We start from the raw sequence: 23,006 nt of genomic DNA, 5'->3' as shown, positions 1-23,006 counted from the left end.
CCTTTTGGTTGAGAAAGCTGCCTGGGGATACCGATTTGGTATCTACAGCTCACTGATTTGATGCTATTGAAACCTCTAAGATCAATACCGGGTGCACCTTAGCCTCATCTATTCAAACAGTTAGTTTATACTTTCTGGATCAATGCTCCAATTATTGCTCAAATCATCTGTGGCTCAGCCAGATAACATGTGAATGTGGAAGTCTTCAAATAAAGACTTGCTGCAATATAAATTGCTACACCACCATTTTGTGGTCTAATTGATAACTAATAACCCAGCTCCTAAAACATTAACTAAGATTTACAAGATGTTATTTTAGTCCTTCTGCCAATCAACCAATCAAGTTCATTTGAAACAAGTGAGCTGTCTCATATCATTTCCAGAATTTGACGTGCCTGTTCCCCCCAAAACCTTCATTGAAATTTTTGAAGCATTTTATATTCCTCGAAGCATTCTCTCAATAATGAAGATTTCGAAGATGCCTTGTGGGACTACATTATTTCAATTGATTTAAGGTTATTGACACATGATTGAATTTTTTCAATTTATTAAAGTGAGAATCAAAGTAGAGAGATGCTCTGTCTCAAATGTGACTAAAGTAATTGAAAGGCCAAACAGGGACATAGTCAGAAATTAACGTGGGTCTAGTATCTGCAGCAAGTTTTCGTACGTTTAGAAACAATTAATTTAAGGGTACATTAATAGAATGAAATGAGGATTCTGGAATAATCAGTGGCTAAGTATTCAGTAACCCAATTCACAACCCCTGGAATTCTCAACAAGAAGTTACACATACCCTTACTGTCCTTGCCATCAAACACAAATGCAAATCTGACCTCGTCTAGCTTTTCTCTGCTGTTAGGGATGCAGTGTCATTTCAGAGTGTTTCCTCAATTAACACACATTGATAGCAGAATGACCTAGCAGTCTATCCTCTTGCCTTTGGGATATGATTTTGAGAAGCACCCAGACAGATGAAGTAAAATTATTCCTTCACTATATAATATGTTATCAAATTAATTTGTGAATAAGCTAACTTCAAAAGGACTTTGAAGTCCAATTAGAATGTTTTACATTTGAGGATTTATACAGTTTGACAATAATATTTAAGATACCCAGAAGCTAATTTTAAGGAATCTGTCTCGCAATTATTAATTGCATCATGGTTATGTTTTAAAATACCACTGACATGGAACAGTAAAGATTTCTTTGCAATTCTCACTGCAAGGCACACCCACATTTCTATTTCATTAGTAAACCCAATACAAGAACCGGTGAGAGGTTAGAAATTCTGCAGAAAGCATCTCACCTCCTATCACCCCAATGTCCATCAACAAGACAGGAGTGTGACGAAATATACCCCATGTCTAGATGGTGTAGCTCTCACAATATTTATGAAGTTCGACACCATCCAGAAGAAAGCAGCCCATTAACTACCTTCATCATTTATTCCCTTCAGTACTGACACACTGTGGCAGTAAAGGATACCAACCGCAAGATGCACTGCAGCAACTCAGCCAGGCTCCCTCCATAGTACCTCCCAAACCTGTGACCTCTACCATCTGAAAATACATAGGAAGTAGATATATGGGAATCCAACCATGTGTAATTTCCCCTCCAAGCCACACACCATCCTGACTTGGAACCAAATCACCTTCCCTTCACTGTCACAGAATCAAAATCGTGGAACTCCGGGATTGTGGATGTCCCTATGCCAAATGACGGTAGCAATTAAACATGGTAGGATAATTAGAGATATCTAACACATCCTCTGATTGAATTTTAAAAGCTAATGTTATATTCCCTGGAATATAGAAGTTTAAGGAGTGTTTGTACTGAGGTAAGATAGGAGTAGGCCATTCAGCCCATCCAGATTGCCCGGCCATTGAATATGACCATGGCTGATCAAACACTTGAATGCCTCTTACCAACTCCATTCCCATAGGTCCGTACACCATTGGCAATCAGAAATCTATCAACCTCTAACTTAACCATACCCACAGACTGAGCTTCCACAATCCTCTGAGTAGCAAATTACAAAGATTCACAACTCTCTTGAGTAAAAAAAACCTTTAATTTTAAATTGTGTCCCTGGTTCTAAACTTGCCAACAAGGGGAAACCTTTTAACTGCTTCTACTACATTCTACCCCTTTAAGTATTCTGTTGGTTTCAATGACATCATCTCATTCTTTGAAATTCTGAGGAAACACAGCCCCACTTAGCCCAAACTCCCTCCATCGGATAGTCCCACCATCCCAGGAACAATTCTGGTGAACCTTCATTGCATTGTCTCCATGGCATGGTATCTTTCCTGAGATAAGGAGACAAAATCTGTACACACAACTCCAGGTGCAATCTAACGAAATTCCTTTAGAACAAAACTTCACTAATACTGTCTACAAATCCTCTTGCAAAGAAGGCTAACATTCTGCTGGCCTTTCTAATAGCCACATGTCTTTAGAATTTTGAAAGAAATTGATTAGGTAGATAGAGAAAAACTTTTATACTTGCCGGTGAAGTCCAGGATAAGGGAATAAAACTTTAAATCAGACTGCGACCATTCAGGAGAAATGTTAGGAAACACAAAGCATACAAGGGTATAGGCAAGGTACTGGAAAAAGGATTAGAATAGATAGTGCTTAATAACTGGTGTTGCCACATTGGACTAAAGAGCCTTTAACGATACTGTAAAACTCTATTACTCTGTGACTTATATACTACAAGAAACAGACCTTTCGGTCCAACTCAAGCAGGCCGGCCAGATATCCTAAATTAATCTCATCCCATTTGCCAGCACTTGGCCCATATCCTATTCATGTACCCATCCAGATGACTTTTCAATGTTGTAATTGTACCAGCCTCCACCACTTCCTCTGGCAGCTCATTCCATACACGCATCACCCTCTGTGTGATAAAATTGCCCCTTAGGTCCCTTTTAAATTTTTCTCCTCTTACCCTAAACCTATGCCCCCTAGTTCTGGACTCCCCCACTCCAGGGAAAAAACCTTATCTCTTTATCCTATCTCTTTGCCCCTCATGATTTTTTCTGCAAAACATAATGGAAGCTAGCTCAGTTATTAATTTTAAATGAGGAATGAACAGATTTGAGCCAGAGGTATTAAGTGATATGACACTAAGGTGGATAACTGGAGTCAGAATAGTGATTGATTATAATGAACTGAATACAAGAATATATCTTTTAATCAGCCTGCTCAGAGATGCTCTGCACCTGGTGGGATTGAAACTCAGCTCTGTTAGTTCAGAGGTTGAGATTCCACCATTCCACCACAAGAGCCCCACCAAATGAATAACAGAATACCTATTTTTCTAACCAACCTATGCAGGGATGCTATTTATTCCACAACTCTGGAGCAGGTGGGACCTGAACCCAGGCCTCTCGGTTCAAGGGGGAGGACAATATCATTGCGTCACAAGAAGGCCCTTGAGTAACAGAATACACTCAATGATAGAATGGTGTTCATCTGGGTTCAGTTATAAGGTGAATTGCTCATTGAAGTCAACGTGTCTATATTGCTGTAGTTACTGCCACAATGTGGTCAGGATGTCAGGACGATCATTTCCACACATCCCTCCCATCCCACAATCCCAGGGAGATCTCAGGGTGCAGTAGATAGCAGCAACCTAACCTCAAAGCCAAAGTCACCAGGTTCAAATCTTATCTCAGGGCACGATGGTCACAGAGGATGCATCAACATGAGGCCAAAGATGTTGATTGACAAGCTGTAAATCCTTCTGTGCTTCCTATGGAAGATGGCAAGAATGGTGGATGCTGCTGGTCAGCTAGTATCATGTGGTAGCAGCAACCTGTCTGCCTCCCCACATTAAAGGACCCCATTGCAAGCAAGTGACACCCTTGTTCTCTGGACTACCACAATTCAGCATATCCTGGAATTGAAACAGGTGAGGTTTGGACGGATAATGTATAGACACAACATTGGAAACTTTAGCAAGATGCACTCTGTCCCACACACTCTGAACCTTACTTCACACCTCACTTTTTCCAAAGGTTGGAAGTTCCAATCTTGGTTCTTTGAGGAATGTCTCACTATTCTAATAGATCCGCAGTCTCACATTCAATGCTCTTCATTACTTTCTTTGTGAAGCAAATTTAGTCTATTATTCAAATGAAGATTCCTTTATAAAGTGCATTCAATCCAGACAATGTCACTCAAACTAAAAGGAAGGCAGTGACACCAATCTACCTGAAGTATCTTTCCCTGAGGGGATTGTGGTGAGGATCCATCTGTCAGTAATGACCAGAATTTTATCAATATATATTTATAACTTCATTCTTCTTATTGATTTCACTCACTTTCCTTTCAGGTTTGATGATTTGGACATCAACCATGTCGCACATATATCCAAGAGCGAAGAATGTTGGTTGACAAAGAAATTTAGGGCAAATATTCAGAGTCACCCAATCCACAGAGAAGCAATGGAGGGAAGCGTGAAGCCCTGAATTTCATTAACTGATCAAGCCATCACCATATTTTATACAGGACCATAGGACTGGAGAGCAGGAGTAGGCCTTTGACCCTTTGAGCTTGTTCTCTCATTCAATCGGAGCATGGCTGAGCTGGTTGTGGTCTCAACCCCACATTCTAGACCAGTTTATTATCCATGTTTTGGCCCCCAATAGAACACATTTAGCAAAATATTCATTGTGCCACATTTGGGAGGAAAGTATTTATTCATGCAATAACCAAACAAACAAATAATTTTACAATGACACTGGTTCAATGACTGAGGCAATTTAAGTGCTCAGGATGTGTGATAGGAGAATTATTATGGGTTGCTTGTTTTTTGTTTCTGCCAGTGCGGTGATGTTAGCTCACTGCAAGTTCTTATCAGTCAGCAATATCCCCTTGTTTGGATTTCATCCACCTGAAAACAAATTTGTAACTTGCCCAAAATCTTAAAATAGGGAAAGGAAAGGCAAGCGGGACTCTATTTCAATTCAATCTAGTGACAACAGAAAGAGGCTGCTGAAGCTGTAACTACTAATTGAAGGTTATCCATTTTGTTCCATTGTTAGATGTTCCTATAATTTCATCCTCCTGTAACATGCTTCAGACCTGAAAGTATTTTATTGTGTGGTAATAATATATCAACAGCAGATTTGTTTTTCAATTTACTCATGTTCTTGGTCCAATTGTGTCGGTTATTATTTCTTTTGTTAGATGTAGCGTGGCTGAACACACAATCAAACACGATTTGAAACTGGTAGGAGATTCAATCTGTCAAAACTCTTCGTAATTATAAAAAATCTTCCCTTCAATCATAACCCGCGGTCACTAAATCCCAATAAGGGGAAATAGATTTTGTTCATTATTCACCTCATTAAAGTCTTCCCTAATTTAAATCTTCTCTTATAGCAGAACCTTCCCTTTGTTTTTAAATGTGTGGGGACAAATGTATTGGGTGGTAACTAACAACTCACTGCTGCAGAAGGCCAAGTCATTGAGTGTATTTAAGACAGAGATAGATAGGTTCTTAATGAGTAAGGGGATCAAGCTTTACAAGGAGAAAGTAGGAGAATTGGGTTGAGAAACATATCAGTCATGATTCAAAGGCATAGCAGACTAGCTGGGCCAAATGGTCTAATTATGCTTCTCTATCTTATGACCTTATGGTCACTTACAACCAGTTAATAAGGAATTTAGGTGATTGCATTGACTCAGTCAACAGGCAGATCAACTCTTTATTAAAGAGAACAATATGCTTCACTGTTCCTTCCTGGCCACTAGATCAAAATTCTAGTGCTCCTTAATTAACACTGTAGGATGGCCTTCACCATGTTGACTGCAACAGGTCAAGAAAGCAGCTCGACATTAACTTCCGAAGATTGGTAAGGGGTTGGGCAATAAATTCTGGCGTCATCAAACCAAGAATGCCCACATCTTGCAACTGAATAAGAAAATCAGACAAAGGTGCTGAAAGGCCACATTGAGGTAGATATAGGAGCTGGGACAGCTATCACGTCTGGTGCAGCTCATCATGATCTGGGGTCTGAACCCTGACCCAAGAAAGGGTCCCCTGGAGCTGGTTATTGGGCTCAGATAAAACATCACCCTGTCCTCTCCTTTTCTAGGACCTGGGCAGCTGAGTGGGACAAGGGTCACTTGGAATGTGAATACTAATCTAGAAGCAGGCCAATTGGTCTGCTTGAGAATTTCCATTCCATGTAGTATGATCTAGTTTGACATCAATTAGATTTATAGAGTCATAGTCAGACAGTCATACAGCAAAGAATCTTACCCTCTGATCCAACTCATCCATGCCAACCAAGTATTCCAAACTAAACCATTTGCTTGCATTTGGCCCATATCCCTTGAAATCTTTCTTATTCATGTCCCTGTCCAAATGTCTTTTAAATGTTGTAACTGTACCTGCATCTTCCACTTTCTCAGGCAGTTCATTCTACACACAAATCACCAATGTGAAAAAGCTGCCCCCCAGGTCCCTTTTAAATCTTTGTCTAACATAGGTTAGCCAAGCATCGGGACCTTGTGATCTTGCCAGAAAATCCAAAATTCAGATAATCGAATGTCGGATAATTGAGGTTCGTCTGTATTTGGACATCAACCAACACCACAGGAAACAGATATCATGGTCATTTATCTAACTTTTATTCCTGTTACTTGGTTGTGTACAAATGCACTACCATGTTACCTATGTTACTAAAGTGAAACTTAAAGTTACAGCTCAGAAAGAGGCCATTCAGCCCATCATATTTGCACTGGTTCAGTAAACTAGCTGTCCATTCTGATCCCACTTAACAGCACCTGGTCCATAGCCCCTGCAGGTTACAGCGCATCGGTGAATGAGTTTGGGTTTTCAACTGTATCACCAAACCGGGCAGTGAATTCCAGACCCCGACCAAACCCTGGGGAAAAATATTTTCCTCATCTACCCTTGAATCCTTCCACCCATCATCTTAAATCTACGCCCCCTGTAACTGACCTCTCTGTTAAGGGAAACAGTTCCTCTCAGCCTATCCAGACTACCCAAGCCCCCCATTGCTGTGTGTACCTCAATTATGGAGGGAGAAGATTAAATATGAGGCGAGCTAGCCAGAAATATAAAGGAAAACTGTAAGTGCTTCTTTAGATGTACAGTAGAAGCTCGATTATCTGAACATCAATTATCCGAATTTCAGATTATCCAAATAAGATCTCAAGGTCCCGTGAAAATGGCATTAGGCAGCTCAGCATTCAGTTATCGGTTAAATGGCATTATGGCTTGCGTTGCCGGATAACTGAGAAATGTTTGAATAACCGGCACTCATAGATTACAACTTGTTTCCAGTTGTCCGAACGATCAATTATCCGAACAGAATACTCCCCGCCCGTCTCATTCAGATAATCGAGGTTCAATTGTCTAAAGGGCAAAAAAAGAGGCAAAAGTGGACATTGGACCTCAGCCTCCTGTATTCTATGGAAAACAACTCGAGCCAATCTAATCTTTCCTCATATCTGCAACTTTCGAGACCTGACAACATTCCTGTAAACCCTCTCCGTAATCTCTTTAGATCTTTTCCTGTAACGTGGTGACCAAAACTGTGCATAAAACTCCAGCTGTGACTTAATTCATGTCTTACGTGGTCCAGCAATCCATCTCTGCTTTTGCATTCAATACTTTACCAATGTGAATACATTTCAAAAGTAATTATAACTTAATTGGCTGTGAAGCCCTTTGGGATATCCTGAGGTTGTAAAAGGTACAAAGTAAATGCAAACTCTTTTGTTTATTATTTGCATTCCACAGCTGTAATCTGGCTAGAGCTGCTGTTAGCCATTATAAGTATGCACAACACAAAATGGCTTTCTTGTTTTTGTTAATGAATCCTACTTATATTAGCTTTTAATTCCCCCAATGCCTCACATTTAATTCTCATCCTAATGTTAAAATCTCACCACGACCTCCTCCAGCTGTATGATACCCTAAACAATGCATCCCTCTGTTGCATGCTTTTTCTTTAGATTAGATTCACTACAGAGTGGAAACAGGCCCTTCAGCCCAACAAGTCTACAGCGACCCTCCAAAGAGTAACCCACATAGACCCATTCCCCTACCCTCGACTTGGTAATTTAAAATGGCCAATTCACCTGACCTGCACATCTTTTGGACTGTGGAAGGAAACCGGAGCAAACCCACACAGACATGGAGAAAACATACAAACTCGACACAGACAGTTACCTGAGGCAGGGATCGAACCTGGGTCCCTGGTGCTGTGAGTCTGCAGGGCTAACCACTCAGCCAACATTCCTCCTCATCATCAATGATAATTTTCTGAAACCTTTAAAAGAGCTTATGACCACTTCTTCTAATCATTCCAATTTAAGCTTCTGTTTCTGATTCCCATACACCGCTTTGAAGGTTGTCCAGCCTTTCTTTTTCTCTAGTTAGAGGCACTATATGAATGCAAGTTGTTCTTGGATCTGTATATTTTGTTGGTGTGTTAAAATTATATTACTTCAGTTGATTCTAGTCTGGAATCATGAGGAGCCCTTTGACATGACAGTGTGTATATATTAGATATCCTGATTGTGAAAAAGAAACACAGCAAAGTCATTCCATGGCGTCAGTCTGTATATAGTTGAGAATGGAGTCTGTCCTAACTAGTCATAACTAACTTTTTTGCAAGGTTTGTGAAAGTTTGTAGTTCAGGTTGAGGTTTAGGGTGTAGATTTGCTCACTGAGCTGTAGGTTTGATATCCTCTACGTTTCATTACCTGGCTAGGTAACATCATCAGTGGTGACCTCCAAGTGAAGCGAAGCTGTTGTCTCCTGCTTTCTATTTATATGTTTGTCCTGGATGGGGTTCCTGGCGTTTGTGGTGATGTAATTTCCTGTTCGTTTTCTGAGGGGTTGATAGATGGTATGTAGATCTATGTGTTTGTTTATGGCGTTGTGGTTGGAGTGCCAGGCCTCTAGGAATTCTCTGGCATGTCTTTGCTTAGCCTGTCCCAGGATAGATGTGTTGTTCCAGTCGAAATGGTGGGTTTTTTCCTCTGCGTGTAGGGCTACAAGAGAGAGTGTCATGTCTTTTTGTGGCTAGCTGGTGTTCGTGTATCCTGGTGGCTAACTTTCTTCCTGTTTGTCCTACGTAGTGTTTGTGGCAGTCCTTGCATGGAATTTTGTCGTCTACAAAAGGTAGGGAGGAGGGACTTGGGGGAGGGGCGTTGGGAATGCGATAGGTGGAAGGAGGTCAAGTCAGCATCACGCTTAGGGGTAAGAAAACCCAGATTGTCTAACCTTTCCTGGTTTCAGGTGTCAATCTAGCCTCCCATCAGAGGGAGAAATGCTAAAGGAGGAGGCTGATGTCCTTCCACCAGTGTAGGGGCCAGTATGGTATGTTAGGGATTATATGTCAAGGAAAAGGATTTCCAAAACCAAATCAATGACAGGGTGCCTGGGCCGTGGTGGAAAGGAGCTGTGAGATGGCACTGGATGCTTACCTGGATAGTAATGATGTGCAAGAACGTAGGGGAAAGGCAGGAGACTGGGTAATGGAACAGGTGCACCCATGAATGGGCCGAATGGTCTCTTTCTGCGGCGATAGGGCGATGTGATAGGGAAAGCGGTATCTGAACGGGGCGAGACAGAGGTTGGGAGAGGGTGAGAGAGGCTCAGAGGCACTGTGCGATGAAGACAGCACCTGCAGGAGAGGTGTGGCTCTCTGGAATGAATCCAATGGGTTGGTTTGAGTGTCTTTTTTTTCGGGAAGGCAACGAAGTTATGTTGACCGTCTCCATGGTGACAAGACGCCGCACGGAGTTGCTGTTCCTGAAAGAGCCGGCGGTAGAGCTGGGTGAGCGATTGTGGGGCTGTGTCTCGGGGCTGTGTCTCGGTGCTGGGGGGGGGGGGGGGGGCACGGTTCTTGGTTTGAACGCTCAGAAACGCTAGTTATCTCGACCCTCCCTTCAGCCTTCATCAAACCCCAGTGTGGCAGGCTAAAGTTGAACTACACTGCTTCCCATTCAATTTATGCTATTTCATCTTAACTTTGACAAGGACTTGCTTTTTGTTGTTGTTGTTGTGCAATGGTTGGAGAGACACTTATGATAAACCAAAGAATTTGTATGCGTGGGGTGCGTAGTTCTGGTGCCTGAAAGTGTGATGGCACTGGAGAGGGTGCAAAAAGGGGAATCAGAACTGAGAGGTTATAAGAACTAACAGAAGGACACCCAGCTATGGGAAAGACTGGAGTTATTCATTGTAGACCACCAAAAACATGAAGGGGTTTGTGGGTAGATGGGCATGGAGATGTGTAGGTCAGTCCAAAACCAGGCCCACTAATAAATTCGCCCAGAATCACGCTGAAATTCATTCAGCAATTCAGGGAAAGCTTCTTTATGCAGTGAGTGGCCAGGATGCATCTATGGCAAGTGATTCAGGCAACAGTAATGTTGGTGTTTACGGTGCAGGAAATCAAGTCTCAAAGTAGTTGTCACAGGTGTGCAGGACCTTTGTGAGACCACATCTGCAGTATGGTGCACAGTTTTGGTCTTCTTACCTAACAAATGATATAACTGCATTAGAAACAGTTAAGAGAAGTTTTGTTTTGACTGATGGTCAGGATAAAGGAGCTACCTTGGGTAGATGGGTGGCACGGTGGCTCAGTGGTTAGCGCTGCTGCCTCACAGCATCAGTGACCTGGGTTCGATTTCCCACCTCAGGTGACTATCTGTGTGGAGTTTGCACATTGTCTGCATGGGTTTCCTTCGGGTGCTCCAGTTTCCTCCCACAATCCAAAGATGTGCAGGTCAGGTGAACTGGCCATGCTAAATTGCCCATAGTGTTACGTGCATTAGTCAGAGGGAAAAGGGTCTGGGTGGGTTACTCTTCGGAGGATTGGTGTGGACTTATTGGGCCAAAGGGCCTGTTTCCACACTGTAGATAATCTAATTGAATCATGGTGAGGTAGTGATACTGACATTGGACTGGTGATCTAGAGGCCCCTGGCCGATGTACTGGGGACATGTGTTCATATCCCTCCTTGGCAGTTGGTGAATTTTAAGTTCAATTAATACAATCTGGAATTGAAAGCGAGCCTCAGTTATGGTAAACATAAAGCAATTGTCATTAAAACCCATCTCGTTCATAAATATCCTCAGGGAATGATATCTATCATCCTGAACCAGTCCGGCCTACACTTACACGACAGTTTTGTTCAAAGTTTGTGAGAAGATTTGTAGCTCGGGTGCTTGTTGCTGTGGTTCTGTTCGCCGAGCTGGAAGTTTTTGTTGCAAACGTTTCTTCCCCTGTCTAGGTGACATCCTCAGTGCTTGGGAGCCTCCTGTGAAGCGCTTCTGTGGTGTTTCCTCCGGCATTTATAGTGGCCTGTCCCTGCCGCTTCCAGTTGTCAGTTTCAGCTGTCCGCTGTAGTGGCCGGTATATTGGGTCCAGGTCGATGTGTTTGTTGATGGAGTTTGTGGATGAGTGCCATGCTTCTAGGAATTCCCTGGCTGTTCTTTGTTTCGCTTGCCCTATAATGGTAGTGTTGTCCCAGTCAAATTCATGTTGCTTGTTGTCTGCGTGTGTGGCTACTAGGGATAGCTGGTCGTGTCGTTTCGTGGCTAGTTGATGTTCGTGGATGCGGATCGTTAGCTGTCTTCCTGTGTCTTGATGCAACTTTGTTTGTGTGTATGAAAGCAACCACCCCAATACACACAAACGAAGTTGCATCAAGACACTATTCAAAAGGGCCACAACACACTGCAGCAGACCAGAACTGCAAAAAGAGGAAGAGGAACACCTATACAAGGTATTCGCCAAAAACGGATATCCTCGCAATTTCATCAACAGATGCCTAAGGGAAAGACAACAGAACGAGGACATGCCGCAACCCAAAGGACTAGCCACACTACCATACATCAAGAACACCTCTGAAATGGCAGCCAGACTACTGCGACCACTAGGACTTATAACAGCACACAAACCAACAGCCACTCTCACACAACAACTCACCACAACGAAGGATCCGATACCCAGCATGAGCAAAACTAATGTAGTGTACAAAATCCCATGCAAGGACTGCACAAAACACCATATAGGACAAACAGGAAGACAGCTAACGATCCGCATCCACGAACATCAACTAGCCACGAAACGACACAACAGCTATCCCTAGTAGCCACACACGCAGACGACAAGCAACATGAATTTGACAGTTCTGTCTTGATTACCCTCTGAAATGGCACAGCAAGCCATTCAATTCAAAGGTAATTTGGGATCAGCAACTAAATGGAGCCTTACCAACTATGTCCACATGCCATGTTCTGATTCAAGTAAGATTCTAAGGGGACTTGCTGAGAGGATGTTTCCACATTTTAAAAAATATTAGGCATCTTGTTTTGAGGATGGAGATGAGGAGAATTTTTTTCTCTCTCTCAGGAGGTCACTCGTCTGTCAAATTCTCTTCCCTGGAGCACAGTGGAGGTTGGGTCATTGTTCAAAGTTGAGCTTTTTGATCAACATAGGAGTCAAGGGTCAATGGTGAAAGAGAGACCATTATCTACTTTAAAGTAAAAATGGATCAAAATTTGATGACACGGGGATACGAGCAGGGAGGACTTCATTTCCAGTTGCTTTATTAATTTATTGCAGAAATGATGGGCCAAATGGTTTTCTTCTACACTATGCACTCCAGAGGTGATAAACTCAAGTACACCTTAAATTAATGAACCATGTAAATAAATCAGATCAAAGAAAAAGAACGATTAATGTGTCAGATGGTATAAGCTAGTGAAAGGAAAGGCTTGAAATGATTGTCGTAATTAGTCAGTTGAGAATGTGGCTTTCTGAAGCTTTGGGATGGAGCAAGGGGTTGGTTGGAATTCATAAAATACACAACTATTTAATAACTCTGTACTTTTCCTTTAATTTTAACATGCAGAATTTCTCATTGTCGCTCAATCTCGCATAACTGAATCCCTTTCTCTGACCATGGGCATCTATTCAAGTACTTTCCATCAGAGTGGAGGACAGTTACTCCTGGAGTTCACTGACCCATCCCAGGCAAACTGGATCACCTCACACGCAGAGGCGTGTCAAAGTAAGTGGAATCCCAGGACTTCCTGGAGTCTACAGCACGGCCAGAGTTTTTGCCATTTTAAAATCACTTCAATTGGCGAGACGTTGCGAGTTAGTCAGAAACGAATTCTCCTCAGCTAGCTTCACTGTCGGATTTTGCTGGTGCATTACTTGATTATAATGGAGTATAATGTGGGAAAATGTGACATTGTACATTTTGGAAGGGAGAACAGTATTATTTAAATGGATGAAAAACTGCATAAAGCTGCAACACAAAGGTATTCGGGGGTACTTGAACACAATACTGAAAGCTAACAGATAGGTGAAGCAGGTGATCAGGAAGGCTACTGGAACGTTGGCCCTAATTTCAAGGAGTGTGGTGTATAAGAGTAGGGAAGTCTGACTGCAAATGTACATGGTGGTGGTGAGAGCCATGTGGGGTACTGTGGGCAATTATGGTCCTTTTATTTCAGGAAAGATATTGTTTCATTGGAGGCAGTTCAGAAAAGATGATCCCTGGTATGGAGGGATTGTCTTATGAGTAAAATTTAAATATAATTGGACTCAACTCACTGGAGTTTAGAAGAATGAGAGGTGACCTCATTGAAACATAATGATTCTTAAGGGGTACACAGGGTAAATGCTGAGATGTTTCCCTCATGGGAGAGTCCAGGACGGAATAAAGGGGTGCCAATTTAAGACTGTGATGAGGAGGAATTTCTTCTTTTAGAGGGTTGTGAGTCTTTGGAACTCCTTACCGCAGAGAACTGTGGGGGCAGAGTCCTTGTGAATTTTTAAGGCTGAGATAGATAGATTCTTGATCAAGGGTTATGGGGAAAAGGCAGGAAAGTGGACACAAGGAATGTCAGATTAGCCATGATCCTATTGAATGACAGAAGAGGCTCAGGGAATGAACAGCCGACTGCTGTTTCTGTTTGTTATGGTTCTTACGGCTTATTTTGGTGTCATTAGTGGGGAGGTGATGGCCGAGTGGCATTATCACTGGACTCTTTACCCAGAGACCCAGATAATGTCCTGGGGACCCAGGTTTGAATCCCGCCACAATGGATTGTGGAATTTAAATTCAATACATATCTAGAATTATACAATCTAATGATGACCATGAATTGATGGTCAGAAAATCCCATCTTGTTCACTAATGTCCTTTAGGGACTGAAACTGCCAGCCTCACATGGTCTGGCCTACATGTGACTCCAGACCCAACACCAATGTGGTTGACTCTCAACTGCCCCCGGGCAATAAATGCGGGCCTAACCAGCAATGCCCTCTTCCCATGAATAAAAAAACAGAATTAGTCAACACTATATGTCATAAAATTACAGATTCAAATGTGTGTTTTGGTTTTGCAGCAAATTTGAACAAATCTTGGCCATGTCACTCACCTTATTTTCACTCTGGATCCGTTAAACAAATTTTATTTTTCACTGCTTCTATCCTCAAGCTCTTTTTCCTTAATGAAGTTAATTAGCAATTTAATATCTTACACAATAAATTATGCTAAGTACACACATGGGATCAATCCCTTCAAGTGCTTAACACTTTGACATTCCAGTCTAGAACAGTCGGGCATGTGTTCTTGTGTCCTTTCAGCCTGAATTCCATTAACCTTTGCATTTAAGGGTTGCTCTATCTATTGTTCATTTTTTAAAAAATTAAAAGTTTGCTGTATATGTCAAACAAAGTAGCATTCTGATAGCATGAGATATGCTTGCTTTCCTAATAGCTCATTGGGACCAACATTAATTATCCTCTCCATCACCTGATTTGGGGACTAGTGAAACGTTAAAGGTCAGAAACTTGGAAGAATTTGATTTTCATCTACCCTCTACTTCTGGTCAGGTGTACAGTTGGCATTTGAAGTTTGAGCTTGATCTTGTGGATTAGAAATTGAAATGTTCATGTAAGCCTATACAACAATATTGAAGAGCTTCCAGACCATTTGTCGCTCTGATTTTGGGTCCAAGTTCCACTTCAACACACATCCAGGCTGATTCATCAATGCAGTCCTAAGGGATTGAGGTACTGTCAGAGGTACTGCACTTTAGTTGACATCAAACTGAGGTTCTAACTGCCCTCTCTCAAGTGAACACCAAATTATCCCATGGCATTCTTGAGGTCCTGGCTAATATTAACCACTCGAGTCAAGGCAAAATACTGCAGAGGCTGGAAATCTGAAAGAAACACAAGGGATGGTGGAGAAATTCAGCAGATATGGCACCTGAGGAGAGGGAAGGAGAGTTAACATTTCAAGTTTGGTATGACTCTTCTTCAGAATATTAATTCCTCCACCAACATGACTAAAACAGATTATCTGGTCATTGTCTACTTTGTGCATACTGCTGCTTGCTGTACCCACACTGCTTCTTAAATTAAAACTATGACCAGACTTCAAACCTTCGTTGGCTATAGTGTGTTTTGGACCATCCTGAGGTTACAAAAGGCATCATATGAAGCCAGGTTTTTATGAGGCCCTTGTGGTGCCGTGGTAGAGTCCATACGTTGGGCTCAGAGGTCCCTGTTCAACTCCCACCTCTTCCCGAAGTGTGTAATAGCATCTTTGAACAGGTCGGCTAGAAAATATCCATAAATGCATTTTTGTTTTTTTACCTTTCTTCACTCCATTTTTAATTTCAAGTAATTCCCCAAAGTAAGTGTGAGTGAGAAAGAGTGTTTATGGCCATTTCTGCATTAAAGTTATTGATTGTAAGAGCTGATTTTTAAACAATCTTTGGGCATTGTGGCTGGTAAAACTGGCCAATCACTCTAACACTTACTGCTATGTTGAACAAATAGCCCAAGAAGCCAAAAAGTGCAAAACTGGAGATGACCAGCATCATAAAAATGTAGGAACATATTATTTACTTTATCTTTTCCCAGTGTGCGGGCAGCACTGAGTAAACCAGCATTTATTGTCCATCTCTAAGTACCCTTATGAAGGTGATGGTGACCAGCTTCTTGAACTGATGCATTTTAGAGGCATAGAAACATAGAAGATAGGAGTAGGAGGAGCCCATTCGGCCCTTCGAGCATGCTCTGCCATTCATCACGATCATGACTGACTGTCCAACTCAATAACCTAATCCTATTTCTCCCCATAATCTTTGATCCCATTTGCCACCTCTTGAATACATTCCACGTTTTGTCATCAGCTATTTCCTGTGGTAATGAATTCCACAGGCTCACCACTTTTTGGGTGAAGATATGTCTCCTCATCTCCATCCGAAATGGTCCATCCCAAATCCACAGACTGTGACCCCTGGTTCTGGACACACCCACCATTGGGAACATCCTTCCTGCATCTACCCTGTATAGTCCTGTTAGAATGTTATAAGTCTCTATGAGATCCCCCCTCACTCATCTGAACCCCAGTGAAAACAATCCTAACCTCTCCTCATATCTCCTCATATCTCTCCTCATATGTCAGTCCCACCATCCCCGTAATCAGCCTGGGAAACCTTCGCTGCACTCCCTCGAGAGAGAGCATTCTTCCTCAGAAACGGAGACTAAAACACCCACAACGCTGTCAGGGGGAGGACATTCCAGAATGTTGATCCAGCAGCAGTGAAGGAATGGCAATACAGTTTAAAGTGAGAATGTGAGAATGTGACATGCTTTAGTGGGGAACCTGCTGGTGGTAGTGTCCCTATGCATTTTCCTCCTTTGCAGATAATAGGGATCAGAGGTTTGGAAGATATTGTCAACGTGCTTATGAAAAGCAATAGATTTTAGACAAAGCATTTGAAGTTCTCAGTTGGCTAAACAAAGACTCCTGAATGAAAGCACCAACATCTGGAAAACATCTGCATCCTCAACATCACAAATTTGTATTGGGGGTTGATGAACCACTAGGAGACTATTCTACTGCTGATAATGTTTTTCTGGTGCAAGCACATCATCTGGTCCAAAACGCGAGCAAGTTGATTAAAGTACAGAGTGGGTCTATAGGTCATTAATGCTGACTACAATTAGCTAATAAGTGCACTTAAAATCTGTCTCATAAACTGATGGAAAACTTGAAGAACAGACTTAACTGCCAAAGTTTGGACGCATTTGAACACCAACATAAAAAATGCCTGTCGGCCTGAATAAAATCTATGATAAGAAAAAATACTTCCTGCCAAAGGGAATCTCTCACTAAGATCACAGTGTCCTAATAAGAAACTTAATGAGCTCCAAGCAATGCCCTTTGACTTGGAATGGCCTTTGGAGGCAGGCAAGAATTCTGAGAACATGTGCTGTCCACTAACAAAAAGCACAGAATGATCAATCAGTTATCCTTGGAACTGGTCTCATGGCCATGCTGGAGAGAAGGTATTATAAATTCAAGACCAGAGTCTAGAAAGGAAGCTTGTCTTTGCAGTGTCTGATTAAACTTGCAGACAGAATGTGGCAATTATTTCCCATATGAGTCAATCAGTAATGCACTGTTGGGATTACCAGAAAACAACTATTATGGACAAGTGGTTTTCCATGCAGGGTGATTGTTGACTCATAGCATCTTACAACAAAGGCCCTTCGGACCATCATTCCTGTGCCAGCTCCTTGAAAGGACTATCCAATTGTCAAATTTTCATGCTCATTTCCCAATGCACCTTTTCAATTTACATATGGAATATGCGCATTGCTGGCTGGCCAACATTTATTACTCGTCTCTAGATGCCCTTGAGAAGGAGGTGGTGAACTGCCCTTCTTAAACTAATGCAGCCCATATGGTGTACAATGCCCTTGGGGAGAGAATTCCAGGATTTTGACCCAGCGGTAATGAAGGAATGACAATACATTTCCAAGACAGAACAGTGAGCAGCTTGGAGGGGAACTAAAAAGAGGTGGTGTTTCCAGTTTCTGCTGCCCTTGTCCTTCTAGATGGAAGTGGTTGTGAATTTGGAAGGTGCTGTCTGAGGATCTTTGGTTTTTTTTGTTTTTCTTCTTTAAACTCTCTTTTGAAATTACTAAAGAAAATGTGTATTTTCTCCTTTGCTAACTATTTTAAATCAATGGTCCTTTTTGCCATCCAACAGAAACAGTTTTCCTTATTTACTTGACCAAACCTCCTCATCATTTTGGAGTTCTCTACGAAATTTAACCTTCTCTCCTCCAAGGAGAAGAACACCAGCTTCTCTAGTCTCTTCACATAACTGAAATCCCTTTTCCCTAGTTATCAATCTAGTGAATCTCTTCAACAACCTCTCCAGAGCTTTGACACCTTGATTTTTTGTGGTGATTTTACCAGAGATAGTCCTCTACTTCAGAAGGCAGTGGGTTAGAGACGTTTGCTGTGTTTTCTTCAGTTCCAAAAGACCTGCATCCTAACTCTTGAATCTGAAATCTTGTGACATTTTAAAAGCATTACTCACATCGCAAAAAATATTTAATTACCAAAGCAGCTTCATTGTATCAATTATTTTTTAATATAAACAGGAAAACACAGGGAGAAGTTATCAAAGATTCACAGAATAATGCGAAAACAATGCATACTATTCACCGGGACATTATCAAGATCCTATGTTAGCTTTTAATTGAGAAGTACAAAGTACATCAAACCAATGCCACTCCAGGACAAAAAAAGAAAGACAGTTCTGATGCATATACTATTTTGGATTCAAACTTTGATAGGACTCACTGTGAAATTTTGAGTGAATCCATTTTGTGTCGGCGTATCCAGGCAGGATTCCGTAAAGAAGGTAACTATTGGAGAGCCACATACCAAAATGTTGACAGTTAAAGGAATGAACTTTAAAACTGATATACATTCAGATCCTGTTGCTCTAAACAATGGCAGCTTGTGAGGGAGACAGTTCCAAAAACAGACGTCAAATGCACTTTTGCTTCAACACTTGGAAATGAGCCTTGACAAGAACTTGGCATGTTAATTTGAGAGCATCAAAAGTTAAGCCTGTCCTGTGCTTGGTTTTTGCCAGCAAGCAGAAGTCGTTGGATAAAAATCAGGATACGATTTACTCATTTGTCCATTAAAGCATCACGAAGGAAGCAGCCTCAAAGAAGAAGTGAAAATTAACTTAATTTTTAAGAAAACATTCTGGCAAGCTTGTCAGTGATGTTCACCTTGTTTTTATGGACATCTGTGTTGGGCAAGGAGTCCCTTCAGTTGGCCTACAGCCTAAAGCAAGTCATTCACATGGAATGAATCCAACTGGAAACCAGTACCTTGGGTTGGCTTATTACATTGAAGATGCATTACAAATGCAAAGTGTGAATATTGTTCAAGTCCTGTTTTTAAAAGGTTTACATTTTAGTTAACACGTACCTGTAATTCCACTCGGGAGCCACAATAGGAAGAAAGACATACATTTATTTAGAGCCTTTCAGGCCATTTCAGTGTGCTAGGTAAAAACAATGACTGCAGAAGCTGGAAACCAGATTCTGGAGTAGAGTGGTGCTGGAAAAGCACAGCAGTTCAGGCAGCATCTGAGGAACAGGAGAATCGACATTTCAGGCAAAAGCCCTTCATCAGGAATACAGGCAGAGTGCCTGAAGGGTGGAGAGATAAATGAGAGAAGGGTGGGGGTAGGGAGAAAATAGCATAGAGTACAATAGGTGAATGGGGGTGGGGATGAAGGTGATAGGTCAGGGAGGAGGGTGGTGGAAGGTAGCAAAGAGTACAATGGGTGGATGGGGGTGAGATGAAGGTGATAGGTCAGAGAGGAGTGGATAGGTGGAAAAGAAGATAGGCAGGTAGGACAGGTCATGGGAATGATGCTGAGCTGGAAGTTTGGAACTGGGGTGAGGTGGGGGAAGGGGAAATGAGGAAACTGGTGAAGTCCACATTGACGCCCTGGGGTTGAAGTGTTCGGAGGCGGAAGATGAAGCATTCTTCCTCCAGGTGTCGGGTGGTGAGGTAGCGGCGGTGAAGGAGGCCCAAGACCTCCATGTCCTCGGCTGAGTGGGAGGCTGAGTTCCCTAAAGCGCTCTGCTAGGAAGCATCCAGTCTCCCCAATGTAGAGGAGACCGCATCGGGAGCAACGGATACAATAAATGATATTGGTGGATGTGCAGGTAAAGCTTTGACGGATGTGGAAGGCTGGTTTAGGGCCTTGGATGGAGGTGAGGGAGGAGGTGTGGGTGCAGGTTTTAAAATGTTGGGCCACAGGGTGGTGTGGTTGATTGGTGCGGGTGTCCCGGAGATGTTCCCTAAAGCACCCTGCGAGGAGGCGTCCAGTCTCCCCAGTGTGGGGGAGACCACATTGGGAGCAACGGATACAATAAATGATATCGGTGGATGTGCAGGTAAAACTTTGATGGATGTGGAAGGCTTTTTTAGGGCCTTGGATGGAGGTGAGGGATGAGGTGAAGGTGCGTTGGCAGGAGCGGGTTTCAGGACAGGAGGGTGGGTCGTAGGGGGGCATGGACCTGACCAGGTAGTCACAGAGGGTGTGGTCTTTGCGGAAGGCGGAAAGGGGTGGGGAGGGAAATATATCCCTGGTGGTGTGGTCCGTTTGGAGGTGGCGGAAATGTTGGCAGATGATTTGGTTTATGCGAAGGTTGGTCGGGTGGAAGGTGAGCACCAGGGGCGTTCTGTCCTTGTTACGGTTGGAGGTGTGGGGTCTGAGGGCGGAGGTGCGGGATGTAGACCAGATGCGTTGGAGGGCATCTTTAACCACGTGGGAAGGGAAATCTAAAGAAGGAGGCCATCTGGTGTGTTCTGTGGTGGAACTGGTCCTCCTGGGAGCAGATATGGCGGAGGCGGAGGAATTGGGAATATGGGATGGCATTTTTGCAGGAGGTAAGGTGGGAAGAGGTGTAATCCAGGTAGCTGTGGGAGTCGGTGCGTTTGTAAAAGATGTCGATGTCAAGTCGGTCATCATTAATGGAGATGGAGAGGTCCAGGAAGGGGAGGGAGGTGTCAGAGATAGTCCAGGTAAATTTAAAGTCAGGGTGGAATGTGTTGGTGAAGTTGATGAATTGCTCAACCTCCTCGCAGGAGCATGAGGTGACGCCAATGCAGTCATCAATGTAGCGGAGGAAGAGGTGGGGAGTGGTGCCAGTGTAACTACGGAAGATGGACTGTTCTACATCGCCAACAAAGAGACAGGCATAGCTGGGGCTGTGCCCATGGCTACCCCTTTGGTCTGGAGGAAGTGGGAGGATTCGAAGGAGAAATTGTTAAGGGTGAGGACCAGTTCGGCCAAACGATTGAGAGTGTCAGTGGAAGGGTACTGTTGGGGACGTCAGGAGAGGAAGAAACAGAGGGCTTGGAGGCCCTGGTCATGGCGCATGGAGGTGTAGAGGAATTGGATATCCATGGTGAAGATGAGGCGTTGTGGGCCGGGGAAACGGAAGTCTTGGAATAGGTGGAGGGCGTGGGTGGTGTCTCGAACATATGTGGGGAGTCCCTGGACTAGGGGGGATAGACAGTGTCAAGGTAGGTAGAGATGAGTTCAGTGGGGCAGGAGCATGCTGAGACAATGGGTCGGCCATGGTGGTCAGTCTTGTGAATCTTGGGAAGGAGCTAGAACCGGGCAGTGCGGGGTTCCCGGACTGTGAGGTTGGAAGCTGTGGGTGGGAGATCTCCTGAGGTGATGAGGTTCTGTATGGTCTGGGAGATGATGGTTTAGTGATGGGGGATGGGATCATGGTCGAAGGGGTGGTAGGCGGTGTAGAGATCAGTGCGGCAGACTACCTCTACGCCCCCTTTATCTGCTGGCTTGATGGTGAGGTCGGGATTGGAGCAGAGGGATTGGAGGGCTGCGTGTTGTGAGGGTGAGAGGTTGGAGTGGGGGAGGAGGGTAGACAGGTTGAGACGGTTAATGTCCCGGCGGCAGTTGGAAATGAAGAGGTCGAGGGCAGGTAATAGGCCAGCACGGGGTGTCCAGGTGGATATAGTGTGTTAGAGGTGGGCGAAGGGTCCTCGGAAGGTGGGCGGGAGTCCTGATTGTGAAAGTAAGCTCGGAGGCGTCGGAAGAAGTGTTCGACATCACGGCGTGTATTAAATTTATTGATGCGTGGGCGGAGGGGGATGAAGGTGAGCCCTTTGCTGAGGACTGATCGTTCGTCCTCAGTGAGGGGGAGGTCTGGGGGAATGGTGAAACCTCGGCAGGGCTGGGAGCTGGGATCTGGTGTGGGTGTGGAGCTGGGAGTAGGGGAGGAGCCTGTAACTGGAGTGGGTGTGGTGGGGGGGGGGGAGAATGAGGGTGGAGTCATGAGCAGAGGTGGTGTTCCCCTCAGGGTTCTGGAGGGGTGGGGATGGTGACCGTCGGATCTGCGGGGAGCGTGTCAGCAGAAGTGTGCTGTACCTTTTTGATGTGTAACTGCTGTTGCAATGTAGAATACAAAACTGTCAGGTTTCATCTAACAAGGTAAACAGAAGTGCAGTAATAGCCATTAATCTGTTTCAGCGAATTTGAGTGAAGAATAAATATTAGCTCAGGTAACAGATATAATTCTTTTTCAAAATAGTGATGAAGGGCTTCTGCCTGAAATATCAATTCTCCTGCTCCTCGGAGGCTAACTGACCTGCTGTGCTTTTCCAGCATCACACTCTCGACTAGTAAATAAAGGTTGACTTAGTGATGGGATGCCAGCCTCAGTGCAGTTATTTCATGTACCTTGCTGTCACATAAAAACTCAACAGTTTAGGAGGTACTCATAGTTTAAATTTTTCCATCACATGACTTCACGCTCATAACAAAAACATCCTCCACTGCTTTTTCAGGAATTGAAATTTCTAATGTCCATATAAGAATTTTAACACAAAATTCAAGTTATACCTTTCACAATATCAAAGCCACATTTAATAAGGCCCATAACTGAATTGATAACATGATTACCTCTGAGATTATGGATTTAAGTCCCACTCCAGAAATTTAGACACAAATTTATTTTGACAATTTAACGCAATATGTGGCAGTCCTGCTTCATCAGAGATGCAGTCGTCCAAATGAAAAGTTAAATCAAGATTTTGCTTGTG

General features: G+C 43.2%; 1 protein-coding gene across 1 annotated transcript in view; it reads left to right on the top strand.

Moving 5' to 3' along the window:
* Positions 1 to 12,959: 12,959 nt before the first annotated feature.
* Positions 12,960 to 23,006, top strand: part of LOC122539256 (uncharacterized) — a 109,108-nt gene continuing 99,061 nt past the window's right edge. The window contains exon 1 of the mRNA XM_087979812.1: positions 12,960 to 13,082. Coding sequence (XP_087835938.1) covers positions 12,974 to 13,082 — 109 coding nt within the window. The 5' untranslated portion in view covers positions 12,960 to 12,973. The remainder of the gene's footprint in view (positions 13,083 to 23,006) is intronic.

The sequence above is a fragment of the Chiloscyllium plagiosum genome, unplaced genomic scaffold, assembly GCF_037043375.1.
Source record: "Chiloscyllium plagiosum isolate Xiang-an unplaced genomic scaffold, Cpla_swu_hap1 HiC_scaffold_36, whole genome shotgun sequence".
NCBI classification, from domain to species: Eukaryota; Metazoa; Chordata; class Chondrichthyes; order Orectolobiformes; family Hemiscylliidae; genus Chiloscyllium; species Chiloscyllium plagiosum.
This window is presented reverse-complemented; position numbering and strand designations above follow the sequence as displayed.